The sequence below is a fragment of the Gobio gobio genome (assembly GCF_949357685.1).
Source record: "Gobio gobio genome assembly, chromosome: 23".
NCBI lineage: Eukaryota > Metazoa > Chordata > Actinopteri > Cypriniformes > Gobionidae > Gobio > Gobio gobio.
The window spans coordinates 14,828,177-14,848,667 of NC_137119.1; the positions used below are offsets into that span (position 1 = coordinate 14,828,177).

At 37.3% G+C, this 20,491-nt stretch overlaps 1 protein-coding gene across 1 annotated transcript in view; it reads right to left on the reverse strand.

The window, feature by feature from the left end:
- elovl2 (ELOVL fatty acid elongase 2) overlaps positions 1–20,491 on the reverse strand; it is a 312,772-nt gene that overhangs the window by 17,473 nt on the left and 274,808 nt on the right. The window contains exons 9-10 of the mRNA XM_079806636.1: positions 882–1,069; positions 679–756 (exon numbers count right to left, since the gene is read on the reverse strand). Coding sequence (XP_079662762.1) covers positions 679–756; positions 882–1,069 — 266 coding nt within the window. The remainder of the gene's footprint in view (positions 1–678; positions 757–881; positions 1,070–20,491) is intronic.

Consider the following 20,491-nt stretch of genomic DNA (forward strand, 5'->3'; position numbering starts at 1 on the left):
GATAGATAGATAGATAGATAGATAGATAGATAGATAGATAGATAGATAGATAGATAGATAGATAGATAGATAGATAGATAGATAGATAGATAGATAGATAGATAGATAGATAGATAGATAGATAGATAGATAGATAGATAGATAGATAGATAGATAGATAGATAGATAGATAGATAGATAGATAGATAGATAGATAGATAGATAGATAGATAGATAGATAGATAGATAGATAGATAGATAGATAGATAGATAGATGGATGTACAAGAACAATGCAACAAAATTAGTTTGGAGCAAGCCTCCGAGCCGCAGCTATGTATGTTATGAGCTATGTAGTTCTTAGTAGTCCTCTGGGAGAAGTGAAATCATTTTAGTTATTGATAAACTAATTACTACCACATTCGACTATTACTTACTAATTTATTAATCAGAGTTTGTTGTTAGTTAATAGTAGTTACTAAAGTGTTAATAATGTATTACTCATCTGTTCCTGTGTAGATATTCATTAATGATGGATCAGTATTCTAAAGTGTTACCTGTTAATGCAATTATGTGCCAGAATGTGATCATAATACTTGTTTGAGGTATGCCTTAAATAGTATTCAAGCACAACTGTACATATTGACAGACAGATATAGCAAGCAGCAGAAAGAAATCACAGGAAGTGCTGTTTTTCTTACCCTGATATCTGCTTCACCTGCTTCATGCAATGCCTGACACTGAAGACGGTAACTTGCAGACCAGACTGCTGATATCAGCTACCAAACACATGAAACATAGTGTTAAGTAAGAACAGCTTAAGGGACAATGGACACCAGCAGTTGGGCTCCTGTATTGCTGCTGTACATGTAAACATACATACATACTGTGTACACTCACTTACCTCAATCAGCATGTAGAAAGACAACACAGTAATAGAGAAGTTGTACAGCAGTAAAACATTTTTCAGTGAGTATGCTGGTCTATTTTTCATGTATTTGGTTCCCAGGTAGATTGTTAGGAGGTAGGTGATGGTGAGTAAGAAAGTTGGTGTGTAGGAATCCAGCAGGAGCCATCCTCTCACTCGAGTATCTGACATCAAACACACATGTCACATACTGTATACTGCAAATGGTTGACTGGTAAGGTAAATTTCAAGCATCTTTTTAAAATATATATTAGAGAACTCACTTCAAATTCTTATAATAACTTTTTTTACACAGCCGTGCCATTTTGAAATCAAAAGTTCGTTTGAGGTGAAAAACAACTTGGAGTTGAAGGTCAGTGATGTAATTTGGCAGAGGGTGGACCGAATACGAATAAAACTAGGTTGTTGTGAGATTTTTATTTTCTCTTAAAAAAATTATTACTAGCATCTGGAGACATACATTTCATATAATCTTTAAAATTTTAATTTTTAAATCAGAACTTCACATTGCATAAAAAGCATTAAAATTATTTGTAATTATTGTTTTTTAGAAGATCACATTCCAGTAGCCTCCTCATCATATTGGCATTTATTTTGAGTGACTGTTTATTTGTCCATTGGTATGGTAGTGTATAAGAAAAAATAACCACTGCCTTATCTAATGTCAAAATCAAAAACGTATAATTAAGTTATTAAACTTATTTCGATCTTAACTTATTTTATTATATTTTATATTCCTTGGTGTATGTGTGCCATTTACTTTAAAACAATTACATTTAGAGGAGTGGTTCTTAACCTTATTGACTTCAAGCCCCCACATTGTCCACAACAATATTTGAATATTAAAGTCAGCATTAAATTACATTTTTTATTTCCTAAATGCAGGAGCCAGGGCTGGACTGGTAATCTGGCATACCGGGCATTTTCCCGGTGGGCCGACGCACTTTGTGGCCGATAGCCTACAAGGTTATTTATTTATTTTTGGGCACAGACTGGCCCATCATGCAGGGATAGCGGCCCATTATTTTGTCTTCTGAATTGACAGGTCAAAGCTAGAGAGACCTCCCCTCCTCCATATTAGGCGCTGTTTTTTGTCCTTTTCTTTTTTTGAGCGCATGGGAAACTACAAAAAGCGAATATCCGCACAACGCTGCTGCTGACGAACGTGCACTGCATTTCTGCTGCTCTATGAAGTGATGTTTTATACAGTCGTGTGATATGGGGACATTACAGGTTCTGTGGTGAATCTAGCTGAAAACAGCCTGAGCCTCGACCATGTAAATACATGACGAGGTAAATTGGAAAACGCCAGTACACACAACTACAAACTTGTCAATATAGCACCACCACACCTTTATAATAATTTACCTTGCAGCTACTTACAGTGAAGAAATATGGTGTTTTGGCAGAAATGTTTTTATTAAAAATGTTGCTATTATTACTTACATTAAATACTGCAGAATATAAATCACTTTTATAGATTTTATTTTTGTATTTTCTTCATGTGTTTACACTATTTTTTTATTACAAATTCAATAGTTTATTATAATTTATTTAGTTTAGAAACCCATGGTAATGAGCATGGTTTTACCTGTGACTACCATGATCTTACAATTAAATGAAACTACAGTTAAACTATAAATAAAATTTCATTAGGGTAATTAAAGGATAATTAAACAAAACAGCTTAGAGCCTGGATCCCATTAATTAAGGACAAAGCTTTGTTTTATAAACTTTTTAATAGTTCTAATTAAATGTAATTAAATGTTATTTCAATGAAAACCTCCTGAAAAATAGATATCAGTGTCTTACATAAATTAGATGTTAACGCTAAAATATTATTGTTTTTAAAGGGGTAGTTGTGATCAAAATGGGATCATTTACTCACTCTAATGTCATTCCATTTATGCATTTGGCAGACGCTTTTATCCAAAGCGACTTACATTGCATTCAAGGTACACATTTTTTTTTTTTTTTTACATTTTGTCAATTCTTGCTTTCCCTGGGAATCGAACCCATGACCTTGTCGTTGCTAGCGCCATGCTCTACTGTTTGAGCTATAGGAAAGCTAACCGGAATGAATTTCTTTCTGTGTAACATATAAGAAAATCACTTGAGTCAGTTTTTTTTTTTCATACAACACTCTAAAAAAAAAAAGGTTCTATATGGCACCAAAAATAGTTCTTGGCTCGTAATCATAGGGGAACCTTTTTTAGTGCTATATAGCACCATTTTTGGTGCTTCAGTGGTTCTTCAGCGGTTCTTCAGAGGTTCTTCACCGGTTCTTCAGAGGTTCTTCACCGGTTCTTTGACTAAGGTGCTATATAGCACCTCTGAAGAACCACTGAAGCACCAAAATTGGTGCTATATAGCACTAAAAAAGGTTCCCCTATGATTACGAGCCTTTTTTTTTAGAGTGAATATTCAATGGTAGCCAAACCAAAATGGTTTCTTTAAAATATCTTATTTTGTGTCTCACAGAAGAGAGTAAGTCAAACAGGTTTGGAACCACTTGAAGGTGAGTAAATGATGACAGAATTTAATAGCAGTAAGTTCACTTTAATGCATCCTAGCTCAAAATCAGTTCTTTACTATCAAGTGCATTTCTGTGTGACAAAAGTGCAATATTAAATTTGTTATCTGCATTTGCAGTAAATTCAATAATATCCATCATTATTTGTCCCTGTCCTAGTTTCATTTATTTACTTGAATTTAAGGCCTTAACCCCAGCAAAAACATTCACGGGGGAACTCATGGGCTGGGTTAGCCTAGAAATCTAGACGCACCCTAGCAGCAGACAATTTATTTTGCAGTGAGTGTAGTCTAGCAACTCTTGGTAGACCTGAGAGCTGGAAAAACCAAACTCTAGTCAGGCCAATCACAGCGTGTGTAGAGTCGGTGGGCGGGCTTAACATAATGAAGGCACGTCACGGCAGAGTTGCGGAGGTTCTGCATACTACTCGTAAACAAAGAAGCTGACGAACAGCGGTCTTTTGAATCGGCTTTGGTCGCGACTCTGGAAGACTTGGAGTTAAGCTTTCTTTGAGAAAAGAACAAAGAACGGCACATAAGTCATTCTTAAGAATAGAAGATATGTTCGAAGTTTTGTCTACCGGATACGGCGAAAGTCTGTCAACTAACGTTAGCTCGGCTTCACCTTCTTCTTTGCTCTGGTTGGTTGTGGCGCTCATGGCGCTATCCAATTGCGTGCAGAGGGAATTTGAAAGACAACCGTTTATCCCGCCCCTCGTATTGAGCCCTGTCAATGGTGAGTTTCCAGACCCAACATCTTGATGTGGGACTGGCCTGTCAGGCTAGGGCTGGGTTTGTCCAGGGCTGAATTTTAGCCCCAGTACAGCCCTGGCAGGAGCCTCTAGTTATCTTAAAGGGGTGGTTGCATGCGATTTCACTTTTTAAACTTTAGTTAGTGTTTAATGTTGCTGCTTGAGCATAAACAGTATCTGCAAAGTTACAGTGCTGAAAGTTCAATGCAAACAGAGATATTGTCTTTTAAAGTTATGGCAGTTTATTGCCTACAAAAACGGCCGGTTTGGACTACAACAAGCTTCTTCCCGGGTTGGCGACATCATAAACCCTTGCTATTAACATAAATACTGCCCCCACGAACACGCAACAAAGTGGGCGAGGCCACGTCGCAGTCATTACGAAAGAGAGAGAGCTGTTGCAGAACTACAAACTACATTTGGCCATCTAACCAATCTAAGACCATTGCGTTTTTCGGAGAGATGGGCTTCATAGAAGCAGGAAGCAAACAAGCTGTTCAAAGGACAGTGGAGACAGCGGTGTGGAATAAAGGTAATAGGCCTATATAAGAAAAATACGGCGTTTATTTAAAAAAAAAGAAGTATTAAGACATGTTATACTGCGCCCCATAAACACAACCAAGCCTAGAAAAAAAACACGAAAAAAAAAAACACGGAACCACCCCTTTAAGGCACCCCCGGCTTCATCACACGGCACTTTTTTTTTTTTTTTTTTTTTACAAATGGTGTTGATTACAATTGTGTTGATTACAATTAATACACCTTCTGGTAATGCATGGTTTTGGTGAGTGCTTTGTAATTTGTCTTCACATTAAGTAGTTTATGAGAAGCAAATCAGTTGCAACTGAGGAAAAAACACAGATTCAGATCGCTCCACAAATGCAAATCTGTACAGACAGACCACAAAGAACGATAAAGTGAAATTCCTAATATTAATTCCAATAATTTCAAATTATGTTAATTTTTACTTTGTATTGTAAGCACATTCACTGAGGTTGCAGAGGACGCATTTATTCACCAACCATGATCGTAAACAAAATGTTCAAGATTCATGTTTGGATTCATTACAGTTCGTCTCAGAGAAGGTCCGCCCTACATATTTAGCAGCAAATCACACACACGGCCTTGTGAATGAACACAGACTGGCTGTATGACACTTTAATTCGAGCAGAATTTCACAACTTCAACATACAACATGTTGGTTGTGCATTGCAAAAAAAAAACACTAATGATCTGACAACACCAGAGAGTGTGTGCCCATGGTTGACATATTGATAAGATTAAGTAAACCACTGGGCAGAAAGCAGGATTTATACATCTGACAACCCCAAGCAGGAAAGATAGGATTGTTACCAATGCAAGATAACGGAATTGTCAAAAAAACAAAAAAAACAATTTCAGGACAAATAATCTGCAAGGCGAATATCGTGAAGATTACTTTTAAAGGGGTGATGAACTGAGAAATCAAATTGTCCTTGAGCTTTTGACATAAGAGGTCATCAAATTATAAGAATATCCTGTAAGTTTCAGATCTGAAAACTTTCTTATTAGTCCAAAATCAGCTGTTATTGTAACCAAGCCCAGCGAACGACTCATTATGGAATGTATTTAGATAGTTGAAAGACTACCTCTGCAGAGGAAAATCAACACCTACTTCATCATTGCAAATTTGGCCCCGCCCACAGGTGTCTGAGATGACAGGGAGAAAAGAGCAGGATCACTAATGTGTATAGTACAAACGTGCTAAACGTTTTTGAGAGAGTTCCACATGTAATACTAGCTATTTCATATGCAAAGATGTTACCCTTAATTGTAACATATAAACTTGCATTTTCTGTAAAGCCACAGTGAAACAATATTGTAAAAAGCGCTATTAAAAAAATAATGTAGTCCACTTAAACCCCACCACTCCAAGCTCACATTCATCTGCCTCCACTTCATCTGTCTCCACCTTTGAGTGTAACGCCTACATTTTCAAATCCTATCAACAACCGATGCATAGAACCAAAGTCCCTTTAATGCAACTAATTTCACTAGGCGCCCATCTTTGAAACACCTCTCGGGAAGCTATTTCAGTCATGCAAGTACAGCTCCTATCGCTTTGAATGGGGAAACATCGAATTCTCCAAAGCTGTTCGCCAAGCATACAATAAAATATCATAATTTAAATCACAAATCAAATTTTTTTTTTCTTATGCTCAAATAAAATTAAAAAAGTTTATTTTTTCAGGCTAGACTAGCCAATGCGCATGTGCATCTGTCATAAGCGCACATCTCAGAACACTGACTGTTTCTATAGCAACCAGAGCTTCTAACGACAGCTGCAGTGACTTTACCAATTAGCGATTGGCTTTTTTATTTAGAAGGTGGAGCTATACCGCCATATTGCGTGTTATACTTTCTCCCATAAGTAATATGAGTGCACTGTCTTTTTACACTCTAAAAAAAAAGGTTCTATATGGCACCAAAAATGGTTCTTGGCTCGTAATCATAGGGGAACCTTTTTAGTGCTATATAGCACCAATTTGGGTGCTTCAGTGGTTCTTCAGCGGTTCTTCAGAGGTTCTTCACCGGTTCTTTGACTAAGGTTCTATATAGAACCTCTTTTTTTTGTGTATATTTAAAGTATTTGATAGGACAAAGACCCCTATATTTTTTTCTTTTTCATTCGTTACACTCAGATGTATGTCACAACACAGAAAGTTTCATAACTTAAAAAAAGAGATTTTTAAAACAATTTTTTACTCAACTCAATCCTGGTTCTTTAAAAGGATACAGGGGATACATTAAAATAAGAAACATCTTGATTTATTTTGTTGTTGTTTTAGCTTATTTTAAAGCTTGTTTTGTCTTATTTGAAATCCTTTAAATCATCTTGAGGCCCCATTGGAAGTATCCTGAAGCCCCATAGTGGCTTGAGAACCTCAGAGTTAGCACCAATCAGAATTGATTCAGTGGAAAAAAAAAGGTTTGGCGTAGATTTGATTTCAACATCGGTGGGGACATAAAAGCAAAACTAAAAGCAGAACCCCTCCACTTTTCTTTTTTTTTTTGCACTTTTGACTACAATTTCCTGATATCTAAAGCCCAACACACTCATAAATCATAGACCTAACATAATTTTCATTATGTGAACCAAAAACTTTAGCTACAATTTATTGTTTTGTACTATGATAAAATATATAAATCGGCATACATTCTTAACAGAAAAAAAACTTGATTCAGGGACATTAAGGTTTGTACTGTTATAAGTTATAGTTAATGGTGACAACAAGACTTATCAGAGACTTAACTAAGAGCTTGATTAATCAATAAAATATCTCGATTCAAACACCCACACAAACTCATTCCTAAATGACAATGATTCGCCTGTGTCTATTAAACCTTTGACAAGTATTATCACAGCGAACATTCAAATCTGCGTTGCCACTGACCCAGAGAGAGCAGTTGTCATAAGCAGTTGTCATAACACACCGCATTATTATTTGTGTTACAAATATTTATATTATCACAGAAGTATTGGGATAAAAGTTTATAGTTTGGATATAAACACTGATGTTTACGGTATCGATCAAAATAGTCGCTTATGAACCTTTTGAAAGTAACATGGCGCTTCAAATAACGATTGTATCGATTGCAACGTTACACAAGTAGGTGGTGACAAATGACTGTTAACGTATTTGTCATTGAATCATTCAAGAGATTCTTTAATAAATGCTGATTCATCCAGTAATGAAACAAGTGAAGTGTTTGAGTCATTGAATCATTAATTGAAACCATTTTTTTTTTAAATATAGTAATTCAAATTGTAGCAATTAACATTGTCAACTTCTAGTAAATTACATGTTATTTTGTAAATTACATGTTATTTTGTTTAGTTGTCTGTTCAGAATCGTGGGAGAATTGTGATCTCTTTTTGAAACAAACAAAAAAAAAATTCTGATTCTCAATTTATCCAGAATTGTGCTGCTATAACTTAACTTTACTCTGTCCATAGTACAATCGTCAACATCTGTCATCAACATCAGAGTACATATACATTGATCACTTACTGTGAATTACAGTGTTTTTGGGGGGTCAGAGCACTCTTGATTACGTTGTACATCACTTTATTTTTAATATGAATCTGAAAGAAATAGAAAACATAACTTGGATCTACTGTTGCTGTAGAAACGGCCTCTGATTGACAGATAAACTGCATGCTCTTTTTTTCAGTGTTGCTTTTAATTTTGAGGTACAGTTAAAGAAGGTACACTTTATCATTCTATTGAACTGTGCAGGCCAAGGATGGACAGCTTCGGTCCTGGAGGGCCTCTGTCCTGCAGAGTTTAGCTCTAACCCTAATCAAACACCTGAACAAGAGGTAGGGGAGAACCGGGGCGAAAGTAACACGGGACGAAAGTAACAAAGCGATTTTCTCCGAGCCCTGACAACATTTGCATTCCAAGCTATGACAGCACGTTCAGCACACAACCCTTGACGGATCTGCCAAATATCATGTGATTCCGCCATCGTTTCCTGCGGTTAGGTCCGAAATGCAGTTTTCAAGTACGGCAAGTAAATTAATGAAGCGGTACTTTTTTTCTAATTACAAGTTGTGTTTCTCGTTTCATGTGTCACAGTAATGATCAATCTATTATTTAGTGCTGTTACACACCCTAAAGGTTTGTCTTTTCAGAGTTTTTCAGTATAAAAGTAAATCATGTTTAAATGTCAGGACTTCCTGTCAGGACGAAAGTAACACTTGTTACTTTTTTTCCCGCTATTGCATATTATGCAAATTTAATTTAATTTAATTTTCATATTGTTCATACTGTTGAAGAAAAAACATATCAAATAGATTGACATTGCAAATAAAAAATATTCTAAACAATTCAAGTTTGTACTGTCATATTACATTTGAAACATTTGATTAACTGTAACATTTAAAATGAAAATGTAATTTAATAATTTTTTTAATTTTTAAAGGACAAAATATGTTTGCAGTTACATTTTAACAAGGTCATAGTCAGGTATGTTTAATAAAAACAAGAGTAGCACCAAAAAATCTAGCTTGTATTGTTGTGTTACTTGTTGTGTTACACCTGTGTGTTACTTTCGTAACTTTACTTCCTTGAAGGCGGGTACTCTGTTGAGGTTTAAAACTATTGGATCTGCCCAGAGACACTCTGGATCTGCCATAACCAATCGCTAACGTTTTGTTGTGAGTGACGTATGTCATCTCAAACTATCGCACAACATCAACGTCATCATTCTCAGCCACTCCCTCTGTTCACTGATTGGACCGGTTAAAATTTGAGAAAATTGAGAAAACCAGAGAATATACCGCAATCCCAGACGGAGTACAGAAGGAAAATAAAAAATTGAGCTAAAGTACGTAGGAGGGCGGAGCCAGGCTAGCAAATATCGCCCATCAATAGAAAAGCTAATTTCAGCTGTGAATTAACATAACTATTAATATGAAAAATATAAAAAGTTTCAGGAGTCAGTTGTCCACGAAAGGCCTAAACCAGAGTTCCTCATATCCGGTCCTGGGGGACCACTGACCTGCAGAGTTAGTTCCACACTAATCAAACACACCTGAACAAGATAGTCAAAGATTTCATGGTTTGAGCTAAACTCTGCAGGACAGTGTAATCTCATAAAATCTCATAAAATATTGTGGTCATACACCCATACTCTAACAGCATTCTAGAAATTTATATTTTGAAATAAATGTAAAATCGGGGGTAGAGAGAGACTTTCTTGTGGTGCCCCCATGAGCAGTTGGTGCCCTACACACAGCGCACGATGCGGGTGGTGGGAGCGGCGGCACTGGCCATAACTTTTTATAAAAAAACAGCACAAATGTGTAAATAAATAAGAAACAAAGGAGTGTCTTTAAAAACAGTTTTTTGTGCAGAACTACTTCCTTCCGCCACGGATTCAAATCTCAAGTTGACAGATTAACAGTTGAGCCCAAGCCTTCGTCACTAATTCTAAAACGTCACTTTACAACTAGTAACGAAGGAATGTTGAGTCGCTTCATTGAAGCTTGTTGTATTATGTAGATTATTATGGTATTATGAGAGAGAGATCGACTATCCCGAGGTTTACTGCAGTCAGCTGGATCCGGGCCGTATCTAGTTCAGATGGTGGACCTGCGCCCAGAGAAGACCAACACAGGACCCCGAAGTGTCTGGGAGACCGTGATTAGACTCCCCCTGCAACTGCCTCATCGACACGGCATCTCAATAAACCCGTCTCCAGCGTGTTGCCTCCGATCATTCTAATATTGCACTTTAATAATTATTTAATCAACATCATCCTCAATAAACCCGTCTCCAGCATGTTGCCCCCGGTCCCTCGAATATTCTGATCTATTATGACCTCCGAGCTGTAAAACTGCCAGAATAATAATAATAATACGCTGTTTGTTAATTGGCCAGAGGAGAACTGGCACCCCGACTGAGCCTGGTTTCTCCCAAGGTTTATTTTTCTCCATTAGGTCACCTAATGGGGTTTTGGTTTCATTGCCACTGTTGCCTCTGGCTTGGCGTGCTCAGTTGGGGACACTAAATTTTTCAACTAAACATCGAAATACATCTAAATAATAAACTAAATTAACCATTTAAACTAAATTACTGATCAAATTATTGATCTAAAGCCCACACTGTCACTGTATGATACTTGAAATTTTTCCAGAATGGCTATACAGCTGAATAAAATTATGCTGCATTATTTTCCTGTTTAACACTGTAAAGCTGCTTTGAAACAATCTACATTGTTAAAAGCGCTATATAAATAAAGTTGACTTGACTTGACTTGACTTGACTAAAAAAGTGTATTAACTGCATTTGATATAGCATTCATTCTTCAGGTCGATGTCCATAATATTATATCCATTACAAAAATCAGTTTGAATGTCCGCTGAGGAAAGCGATATCTTTGTCTTTGTCCTTTTTCCAAGACAGCCCTAAAACAACTTCCTGGTTTACAACAAATCACTCATAAAGAAAGTCTTTGCTGCCATCTATTGATGTAATAATGTAACTGTCACTGAGTTTGAAATTACAATCACTAATGGACCCTTGATCAATACCAAATATGGCATATTATTTATATAAAAGAATATATATTAAACAAAAATATTTAAATGAACAACAATAGCAGCTCTAAGATAAACATAGCCTAAATATAAAGTTATGAAACTTAATTTTGCCCTTAAAGCTACACTATGTAACTTTTCCGTCCACTAGAGGTCGCCTGTTCAAAACAAAGGCGTAGTTTGATGACGCCACGTTTGAGCGCAGAATCTCGGGACATGTGGTCTTCACCTCACAGCCGGTGGGAAACAGTCAGGATAGGACTCGGGCAGAAATCATGTTCATGGATGCGATTATTAACATTACTGTAGTCTGAAGCAGAGCAGGAGCGAGTGTTGTGGAGCTGAGCAAGGCCGCAGGAGCGATTGAAGAGCGGGACTGTTATTATGGCATAGTCGCTGGCGGGACTTTTATTATGACACGGTTGCCGGCGGCACTTCCTCTTCTCCAGTGCTGAGTGTGAGGTAACGCAGCTCTGTTTATCGTATTAGTTATATCTGAGTGTGTTGAAAAGGAAGTTATGACGTTCGCTCGGCGGCTGCTATGACACTTGTTCACAATGCAGTGAGAGTAAAGCGTTTCACTGAATAAAACCGGAGACCGAGGGTGACGCAGATATGACGCAATCGACAGGCGACTCCCTCACACGCATAGCTCACACGTCCCGGCTCCTTGGTTAAAATAGCAATTTTCTCACGATTTACAAATAGTTGAAAACATTTGGGATATTCTAAGTACTCAACTGAACAAAATATATAACACTGGCCTAGTGGTTTCTGGATGTTTTACTGCAAAAATCCTACATAGTTCACCTTTAACCCAAATCAGTTTGCTCTGGAACAAGTAATAGATTAATAAGATTAAAAAAAAAACATTTTTATTAAAATTAATTATATCTCATGTTTAACCACTATTTATATACAGGAAGAGCTGGTAAAATTCCTGAAGGATGGCCGAGAAGAAGTTGTTCTCGGCGGGTACATGATCGCTGAATGGCCGCTGACGGCCTGCAGCTTGCATCTGCAAAAGTTTTTAAACTAATTGTAAAACAGGTACTATGTTTATATATGAGTCACATATTTGAGATCTAAATAACTACATTCTCGCCTAAAAACTCTTAACTACATTTTGTGACACAATAACAGTATAGTATTTGTAAAATGATGGAGGTTTGCTCGTCTGCCATGACACTGTGAGTGATACAAATTGTTAAACAGTTAGGGGGCTGATACTGTGGGGGGTCCGTAATCCATACGGACCAGGCCCCGAGGTTCGGTATGCATGTGATTCACAGATTAATTGCAAAGTTTAACCATCATAGAGTGAAGGTTTATCATTTGTATGTTTTTTGGTTTGCCAATTTACACATTCAAGCAATTTAAAACCATTCTAGCACAAGACAAGGCAAAAGAGAACTCAATTCGGTACTAGTGTGCTGTTATCTTTGCGCATAGTTGCACACACCCGAAGCAGATGCATACAGAGAGGCGCATTTTCAGCACGAACATCCCTCCTTGATTCCTCGTTTAAATCTCCCTGCGCCTGAACAGACACACAAACACAAAATAAACACTTTATTTGTAACTGTTATATTGCATTTATCTATGCTTATAATTATTGTTTTTGTGAATATGGGGTCTCTGCTGAACACAACTGGGCGTTTCTAAATTTGTGGGTGTTTTCAAACTGGTGGCTGTTTATAAATCATGCAATGCAAATGATGCCTTTCACCCGACCCCAGTTGGTCAGCAAAGTGACCAACTATTTAAATGTTGAGCAGCAAGCTCATTGGCTACAGTTGCGACAGGAACCAATCAGCCTGTACTGTGTAGTAATTGTCAGCAAGCTGCATTAAGGACCCATCAGATTGCACCATCTAGAGTTTAATGACAGAAATTGGTATGTAAAAAATGGCATTATTCAGTGCTTTAATTTGGAGCAAGAGATAAGGGGTAGTGGCTTTATTGTGTCAGATATATGCAACTTTGCTCACAGATGAATAGTTATCAGTAATGAGTCCATAAAGTGAAGCAGTGCTCTTTCTATTTCTAACTTAATATGTTATGTTTATTGCTTTAAATTTTAGAGGTAAGCAACATCGGACTTTGAATCTGTATGCTAATAGCTTTTTATCTTTAGGGTTGCATAATTGTTTGTCACATCTGTCATCAATGGGTGTTTCAAGATCACTGAATCATTACATTAGTCAAAAATTTAAAGCACCTATCTGATTAAAGCGGGTATTCGAGGAGACTAGAACTGATCAGAAACAAACAAACAGTACAAATTGAGACAGACTTAAACACACCAATGTGGACTCAATTACTAAATAGTTCTTTAAAGGGGTCATATCAAGCTGCTTTAATCAAATAGGTGCTTTACATTTTTGACTGATGTAATGATTCACTGATCTTGAAACCCTCAGACAGATGTGACAAAATTATGCAACCCTAAAGATAAAAAGCTATTAGCATTCTAAAATAAGATTCAAAGTCCGATGTTGCTTACCTCTAAAATGTAAAGCAATAAACATATTAGGTTAGAAATAGAAAGAACATTGTTTCACTTTATGGACTCATTACTGATAACTATTCAGCTGTGAAAGTTGCATAGGCTATATCTGACGCAATAAAGCCACTACCCCTTATCAGAAAATTAAAACAGCTTGATTATTAAGAGGCTTTTTGAGAATTGAAAAAAGGAGTGAATGGATTTTTATCATTGTAGGGTGGTTGTGTCCACACACTGCAAAGACACATTTATTTGCAAACACCATATAAAATTTAATTTTGCATCCGATGACACCTTTAACTGCCACAATAATCTGGGGCCGTATTCACAAAACATTTTATATTACCACTAAGAGTTCTCCCAAATTGCAGTAAAAGTTCTTAAGAGTTTTCTCTTAAAACCTATTCACAAAGATGCTGAGACCAACTTTTACTAAGGAATAGAGAGAAGTCTTAAGCTAAGAGAGAGGGCGGGGTTGACCTCTTTGCTATAGATGATGTCAACACGCCTACCAACTATGCAGACGGTGATTGGCTGATAGGGGAGGGGTTTCTGTCAGAGATTTAATCATAGAAATATTGTAGAATGAGGTATAATGTTGCCATATTCAAATAAAGATAAATAAAAAATTAGGTTGTGTCACTAATTAAACAAGTACAGTATATGTTCAGTTAATTGTCAGCCTCTTACATGTCTGCATCTTGAGAGATTGCAGAATTCAAAAAGTTCGGGAGGAGCACTATAATCAGCTCGAGAGGAGGCATATATACAGTATACACAGCCGACTCACCTAGTTACCGCAACAGTTTCTTAAGTATACTTTATGTAGTAAGTATACTAATATCAATGTATTAGAAGTATACTTGTAAGTGTACTGTTTCCTTACTACTTGGGACTAAATTAGCCCACTTTTTATGTGTATAAAAGTATTGTGTATATTAAGTATATTTTAAGAGTAACAGTAGTAAACTTTGAGTACACAACTAGTTTACATCTAAGTTTTTTTTGTTTGTACTGCAACTATACTGATATACTGATAGTTCATTAGTCAGATACATGTAAGTTTTTTAGTGTATGAATTTTGTTTTTTATTTTTTAGGATTTTTTAGCACTTTGAAGTATACTCTCAGTAAACTACTAGTTTAGTAGTTTTATACTGCAAATATACTTGTAAGTGAACATATCATATTTATAGGGCCCTATTTTAACGATCTGAAACGCAAGTGTCAAAGCGCGAACCGCAAGTAACTTTGTGGGCGGGTCTCGGCGCTGTTGCTATTTTCCCGGCGGGATAAATGGCTCTTGCGCCCGGCGCAAATCTAAAATGGGTTGGTCTGAAGTAGCTTCATTATTCATAGGTGTGGTTTGGGCGTAACGTGAATAAACCAATCCGAGCGTCATCCAACATTCCCTTTAAAAGCAGGTGCGCAAGTTCCATTATGGATTGCTATTATTATGGCGTATTTACCAGGCGCACGCCAGGAGCGGTTCACAGCCGAGGAGACTGATGTTCTTGTAAGAGCAGTGAAAGACAGAGAAGTGAAGTTGTAATGTTGTACATTATGGTAAAGGTGATTTCACAGTCTTTTTTTTTTTCAGTCTTTCAGTTTTTTCAGTTTTTCAGTCGATTTTGACGGACAAACCAATTTGTCAGATGTCCTTATAAACATATATGTCTTGCCACTATTGGGCAAACAGGTCTTATCCTTAATTATTACAATTAGCCTGAATCATTTGTAAGCTAGATTTATGCCTATTTTTTCACATCTTCGTGGCACACCACAATGATTTCCGTCATCTCATGTGTTAATATTTTTTTAGTGTAACAATTTATGATTTGCAAAAATAACTGTTGCATCTGTGTAGATTACATGAGCAAAGTGTATGCGCGTTGTGCACGCTATACATTATGGTCAAGCATGCGCCCTTAAAATAGCATAATGAACAACGCGCAACGCTCCACTGACTTTAGACTAGGTTTTTTCTGGTCAGTGGCGCAATTGTTTAATGGAACAGCAAAATAGCACCAGGGATTGTTTGCGCCGGAACACGCCTCCTTTTTTGCGCTGAACCGCCCAGGGAGCACAAGTGCATTCACTAGTTTAGCGACGTGCTTCTGTGGAGGGAAAAGCGCGCTTTGCACGGGTGCAAAATAGGAATGACACATGCGTCGGTGTACAAAGTCAATTGCGCTGGGTGCAAGATAGGGCCCATAGTTTCCTTTTATATATTATTTTTGCACTTTATGGGCCAGATTTACTAAACAGGGCAAATTAGCGTAAGAGCGCAATTCATTTATATGAATTTAAATACTCTCCTCCCTAAAATGTTGTGTCTGAAAGGGAAACTCCTACAAATGCATATGCAATAAAGTCAGCCGCAAAAATAACTGTGTCCACAACTTTACAGGGCAAATTTTTCCTTACCGTTTTTTTAACGGCAAACGTGGGTTTGCGCTGGCGCAAGCTGTTAGTAAATCTGGCCCTAAGTATACTACTATGTTCCAATTTAGGTATTAATTTGTTATACTTGAAATATATCTTTCTGTACTTTAACATTTTCCATTTTCCATTCCTTTATGGATCCTTTTTTATCAACACTTGAATGTGGGTAAGTTTCATTTTAAAAAGCAACATTTTAAATAAAAAGCTGATAAAAATGCATTTTGGTCAAAGACCATGTCTGGATCGGATTTAGAACAATGATCAAAACATAGATAGAGAAGTAGATAGAGTCCATCCACACCCCCAAAGCTTCAAAGTCGTTACCTGGGTTGATCGAATTTCATTTTTACCAAATTTAATTTGGTAACGGTAGGCAGTTTCTGTGTTTAATGTTTGATGATCACATTATATTACATTTGCATAAGCAATCTTCTATCACTTGTTTCTGCTTCTTCTTCAATTGTGTATTGATCCAGAGATTCTGTATTATTTCAGAAAATGTGTAATAGTGTCCCTTACAGTATAACTGTGAAAACATGGAAAATTCAATCAATTTGGAAAGAATAAAATAGATTTGAAGTAAATTCAGTGTACACTACCTGTGGAGTAGCCTACACAAAAATTCAGATACTCAGAATTATGAACATATCTGTTTTGTTTATAAATCAATATTTTCAAACAATGTAAGTTTATAAGACAGTTTGTAAAACTATGAAAATCAAAAGAGTGGACACAACTACAAGCCAACTACAAGTGTAGTTAGAATACTTAATTATACTTTTACGAGTTAGAGTTTAAGAGCAAGATGGCGCCAGGTTACATGTCAGCATGCCGTCGCTCTGGCCACCTTTTTGGCTGTTGGCTATCTCTTATTGCTGTGTATTTATTTTACTACTATTTTAACTGTTCTTGTATAGTATATATGATAGTTATACTTAGTTATATTTTTATCGTTATACTTTGCTCAATATTCGGACCGCAGAACGAATGCAACTATATCCACAGATAAACCATGCACTTATATGTGTTGTCTATGTTTTGAATATTCAAGCAAACAGCTTGCTTCGAGACTACCCGCTGAATTTAAGCATATTACAAAGCGGAGGAAAAGAAACTAACAAGTATTCAGTTTAACAGCATTAGGCTAAAGAGGTTAAACTGTATAACTGGACTGCGCACATATATTTTAGATGCTTAAATGTTGTTCTTTCTCTCAGTGGTACCTCAGTGGTACCTGCAGCTGTATGCACTGTGCATACTGCATTCAGACTGAAAAATGTTTTCTGTGCAAAACTAGGCTAAGTGTTTCTGTCAACTGAACCATTCGTTTACGAATTAATCATTATTTTGTGTCTTTTCTGTGAATTGGACAAACATTTCTACGGTTCACCTTTGAAGGGCAGGCATATCAGTACAATTTCCTCCCTTCTGGGTTCTGCCTGTCTCCTTGCGTCTTTACCAAAGTCACAGAGGCTTCCCTTGCCTCCTTAAATGAAGTGGGTATTCACATCCTTGAAACTACTTTTTCCGGGCAACCTCAATCGCGCGATTGAGCGGATTCACTCTTGCGACAAGCTACACTCTGAGGAGAGTGGAGACACCAACTCCAGACGGTCCAGCTGATTTAGAGTGGATTCGCCGCAGCAAAGGTAGATCTGATCCCCTCTCGGCCTTGACTGAGGCCACCCTCTGCACGGATGCACTGGCACACAGCTGGCCCAGGGACCCAAGTAAGCAGAGGTGTCATGCTCATTAAAAAACTTGCCCCCTCAGATTTTTGAGCCAAATGCTTTTGAATGCAGCTTCCAGAAAACAAGAAATAATATTTTTTACATAAGATAATTAAGCTTTTGAAGCGTACGATCATACCGGTGTGATTAGAACGTTCAGAGTGTGTCATGTCATCAATTGCTAAATTAAAATCTGCATTCGCACTTTGGCTGCTGTTGAGCCAGAGACAGACGTGCTCAGGGGTAGCACTCATCATATATGACAACTGTTCAGTGTTTTCAAAGATATAGGGCCCTATCGTACACAAGGCGCAATGCGACGCCAGGTGTACAACGCACATACACTTTGCTTATTACACACACAGGGCAGCAGCACACAAACATTTTTAAGTATTAAAAATAGAAGGATTTCTCTCTGGGGAAGCATTCAGTCTTTCCGCTTGCAAATTCCGCTATGTAAATATCGAATCCGCCATAGTGCAGGTGCAACTGGCTTTTAAAGGGAATGGGAGATGAGACTCTGATTGGTTTATTGCACGTTACGCCCAAAACAAACACATTACTCATTAAGAGACTAGGTACAACCCTTTTGGACCATGTGCCTAGCGTGCAGACAGTTCTTTCCGTCGTTAAACTAGTAAATATGGATTTGGACATGCCCTAAGTGCACCTGCACCATGCGCTTCAGACCATGCGCTTAGATCGTTAAAATAGGGTCCATAATGTTTATTTTATGTTTCTGTCTGACATTTAAATGCAGATAAGTACTAGCAAAAACATTCATAGTTTGTAAAGTATACACTGATGTCTTTGGAAGCAGTAATATTCCTTTCGAATAGTCCATAATTTGATGGCATGTTTTTTGATATCATATTCTACACATTGTGTAGGTAAATATAAAGTTTAATTTAATATTAGTACAAAATTAATAGTGCCCCAAAGTTGTAGAATTTCTTAGTTTTGAAGCTGTATGTCACAAAACCTGACACTAGACAATTTGTGCAGAACCATCCATTTTTCGTTGGGAGAATTTGTCCAAAATTGTACAAAAAAATATATTTTTTGTCTTCTGTTAAAATGACTTTTATTGTCATTCGACCAAACTCAGCATGTGCTAGAAGAATGTTAGGTTTGCAGGACTTCAAAGAACAGCCTCTGGCTTACAAAATGCATTGTACAATGCCGAGATAACGTAGCCTGGATGCCAGCCGAACTTCGGTTTGAACTTGATCCGTTGTGGAACAACTATGCTCGAACAAGAGCTGTTCGGACCAATCAAATTGTCAGCGTGGGCTTTATACGATGATGGACAGGTGCTCACCAGTAACGTAATCATGCACGTCTCCAAAGAGCGTTTGGGTTGAATTCGTTCTAATCCTAAATGGAGAACTTGTTCGTATGTGCATTCACCTTTACTATTTCTCTCAAAAATGATGATCATGTTGGTAAGTACTTACTTAAATTAAATTATCCTTAAATTCTTTTTTACAACACTGGCAAAGATAGTTTACACTCATCTTCTACTTCTTCCAGCGTGCGTGCAGTTGAGTTCTGTTGACAACTATGCATCGCTCCGTTGCTCTGATTGGTTGTAGGTCTATCCAATTGACCTATCGGTAAGCGCCTCCCCTCGAACGCAGATGAGCCAATAGCAGTTGAGTATCAGTTGCGCTGGGACCGGAACTCTGACATCTTTAGGTGTCAGCGCCATAGAGAAACATTGGAAAATCCGAAGCTCTCATCGGTTTGATGGTGTTTATGCTACAAAAATGCTAAAATGTCGTGCCTGAGGTAATGTAACACTGATTCCAGGGATCCTGAGAGGATTTTCTGTTTGTCATACTCTCGTTAAGTTACGATTAAAGTCCCTGCTAACATACAAACCGTAATAACTAACTGTTCTCACGTCATGTACACTGTAGGTCAAAAACACGAAGGTCTACATTTCAGTGCCTCTCCATATTAAACTGGCTGTATCATGTAAATTAATTTAATTTTAGATATGTTTAAGGTCTACATTATCTGTCCTACTAAGGAGGACTCCTATTTTGATGGGTATTATAGTCTCCGGGTAGTGAAAGGAAGAGCTCGCACTCAGTTTATCGGAGTTGTTTTGCAGATACAAAGTAACTGCACCCTCAAAAAGTCATAAGCTCTCTGTATATGTTTGTTTACTGTTAGTTGTATGAGTGTTTTTGAGTAATTTGCTGTGTATGTTAATGGTAATGCAACGGAGAGAGATATTTTGTGAATGAGGCGTTAATGCGCATTTCTTATGCTTTGTTTGTTCAGCTCTTACAATGATTTTTTGGGAGTGAAAAAGGACATAATAAACTTGATAAACCATCAGTAAAGTTTGGCCATCATTCGGACGGGATATACGCTACATTCTGTTTCCAAAAACATCTTGGGATAAGGTTTTCACACTGACAGCTGTCATTGTAAGATATTGCAACTCCGTTTGTTTGTCCGAGTTAGCAACAGTAACTAAGGGGGGCGGGGCTTCCCAATAGGTCAATTGAGTGCAGAGGC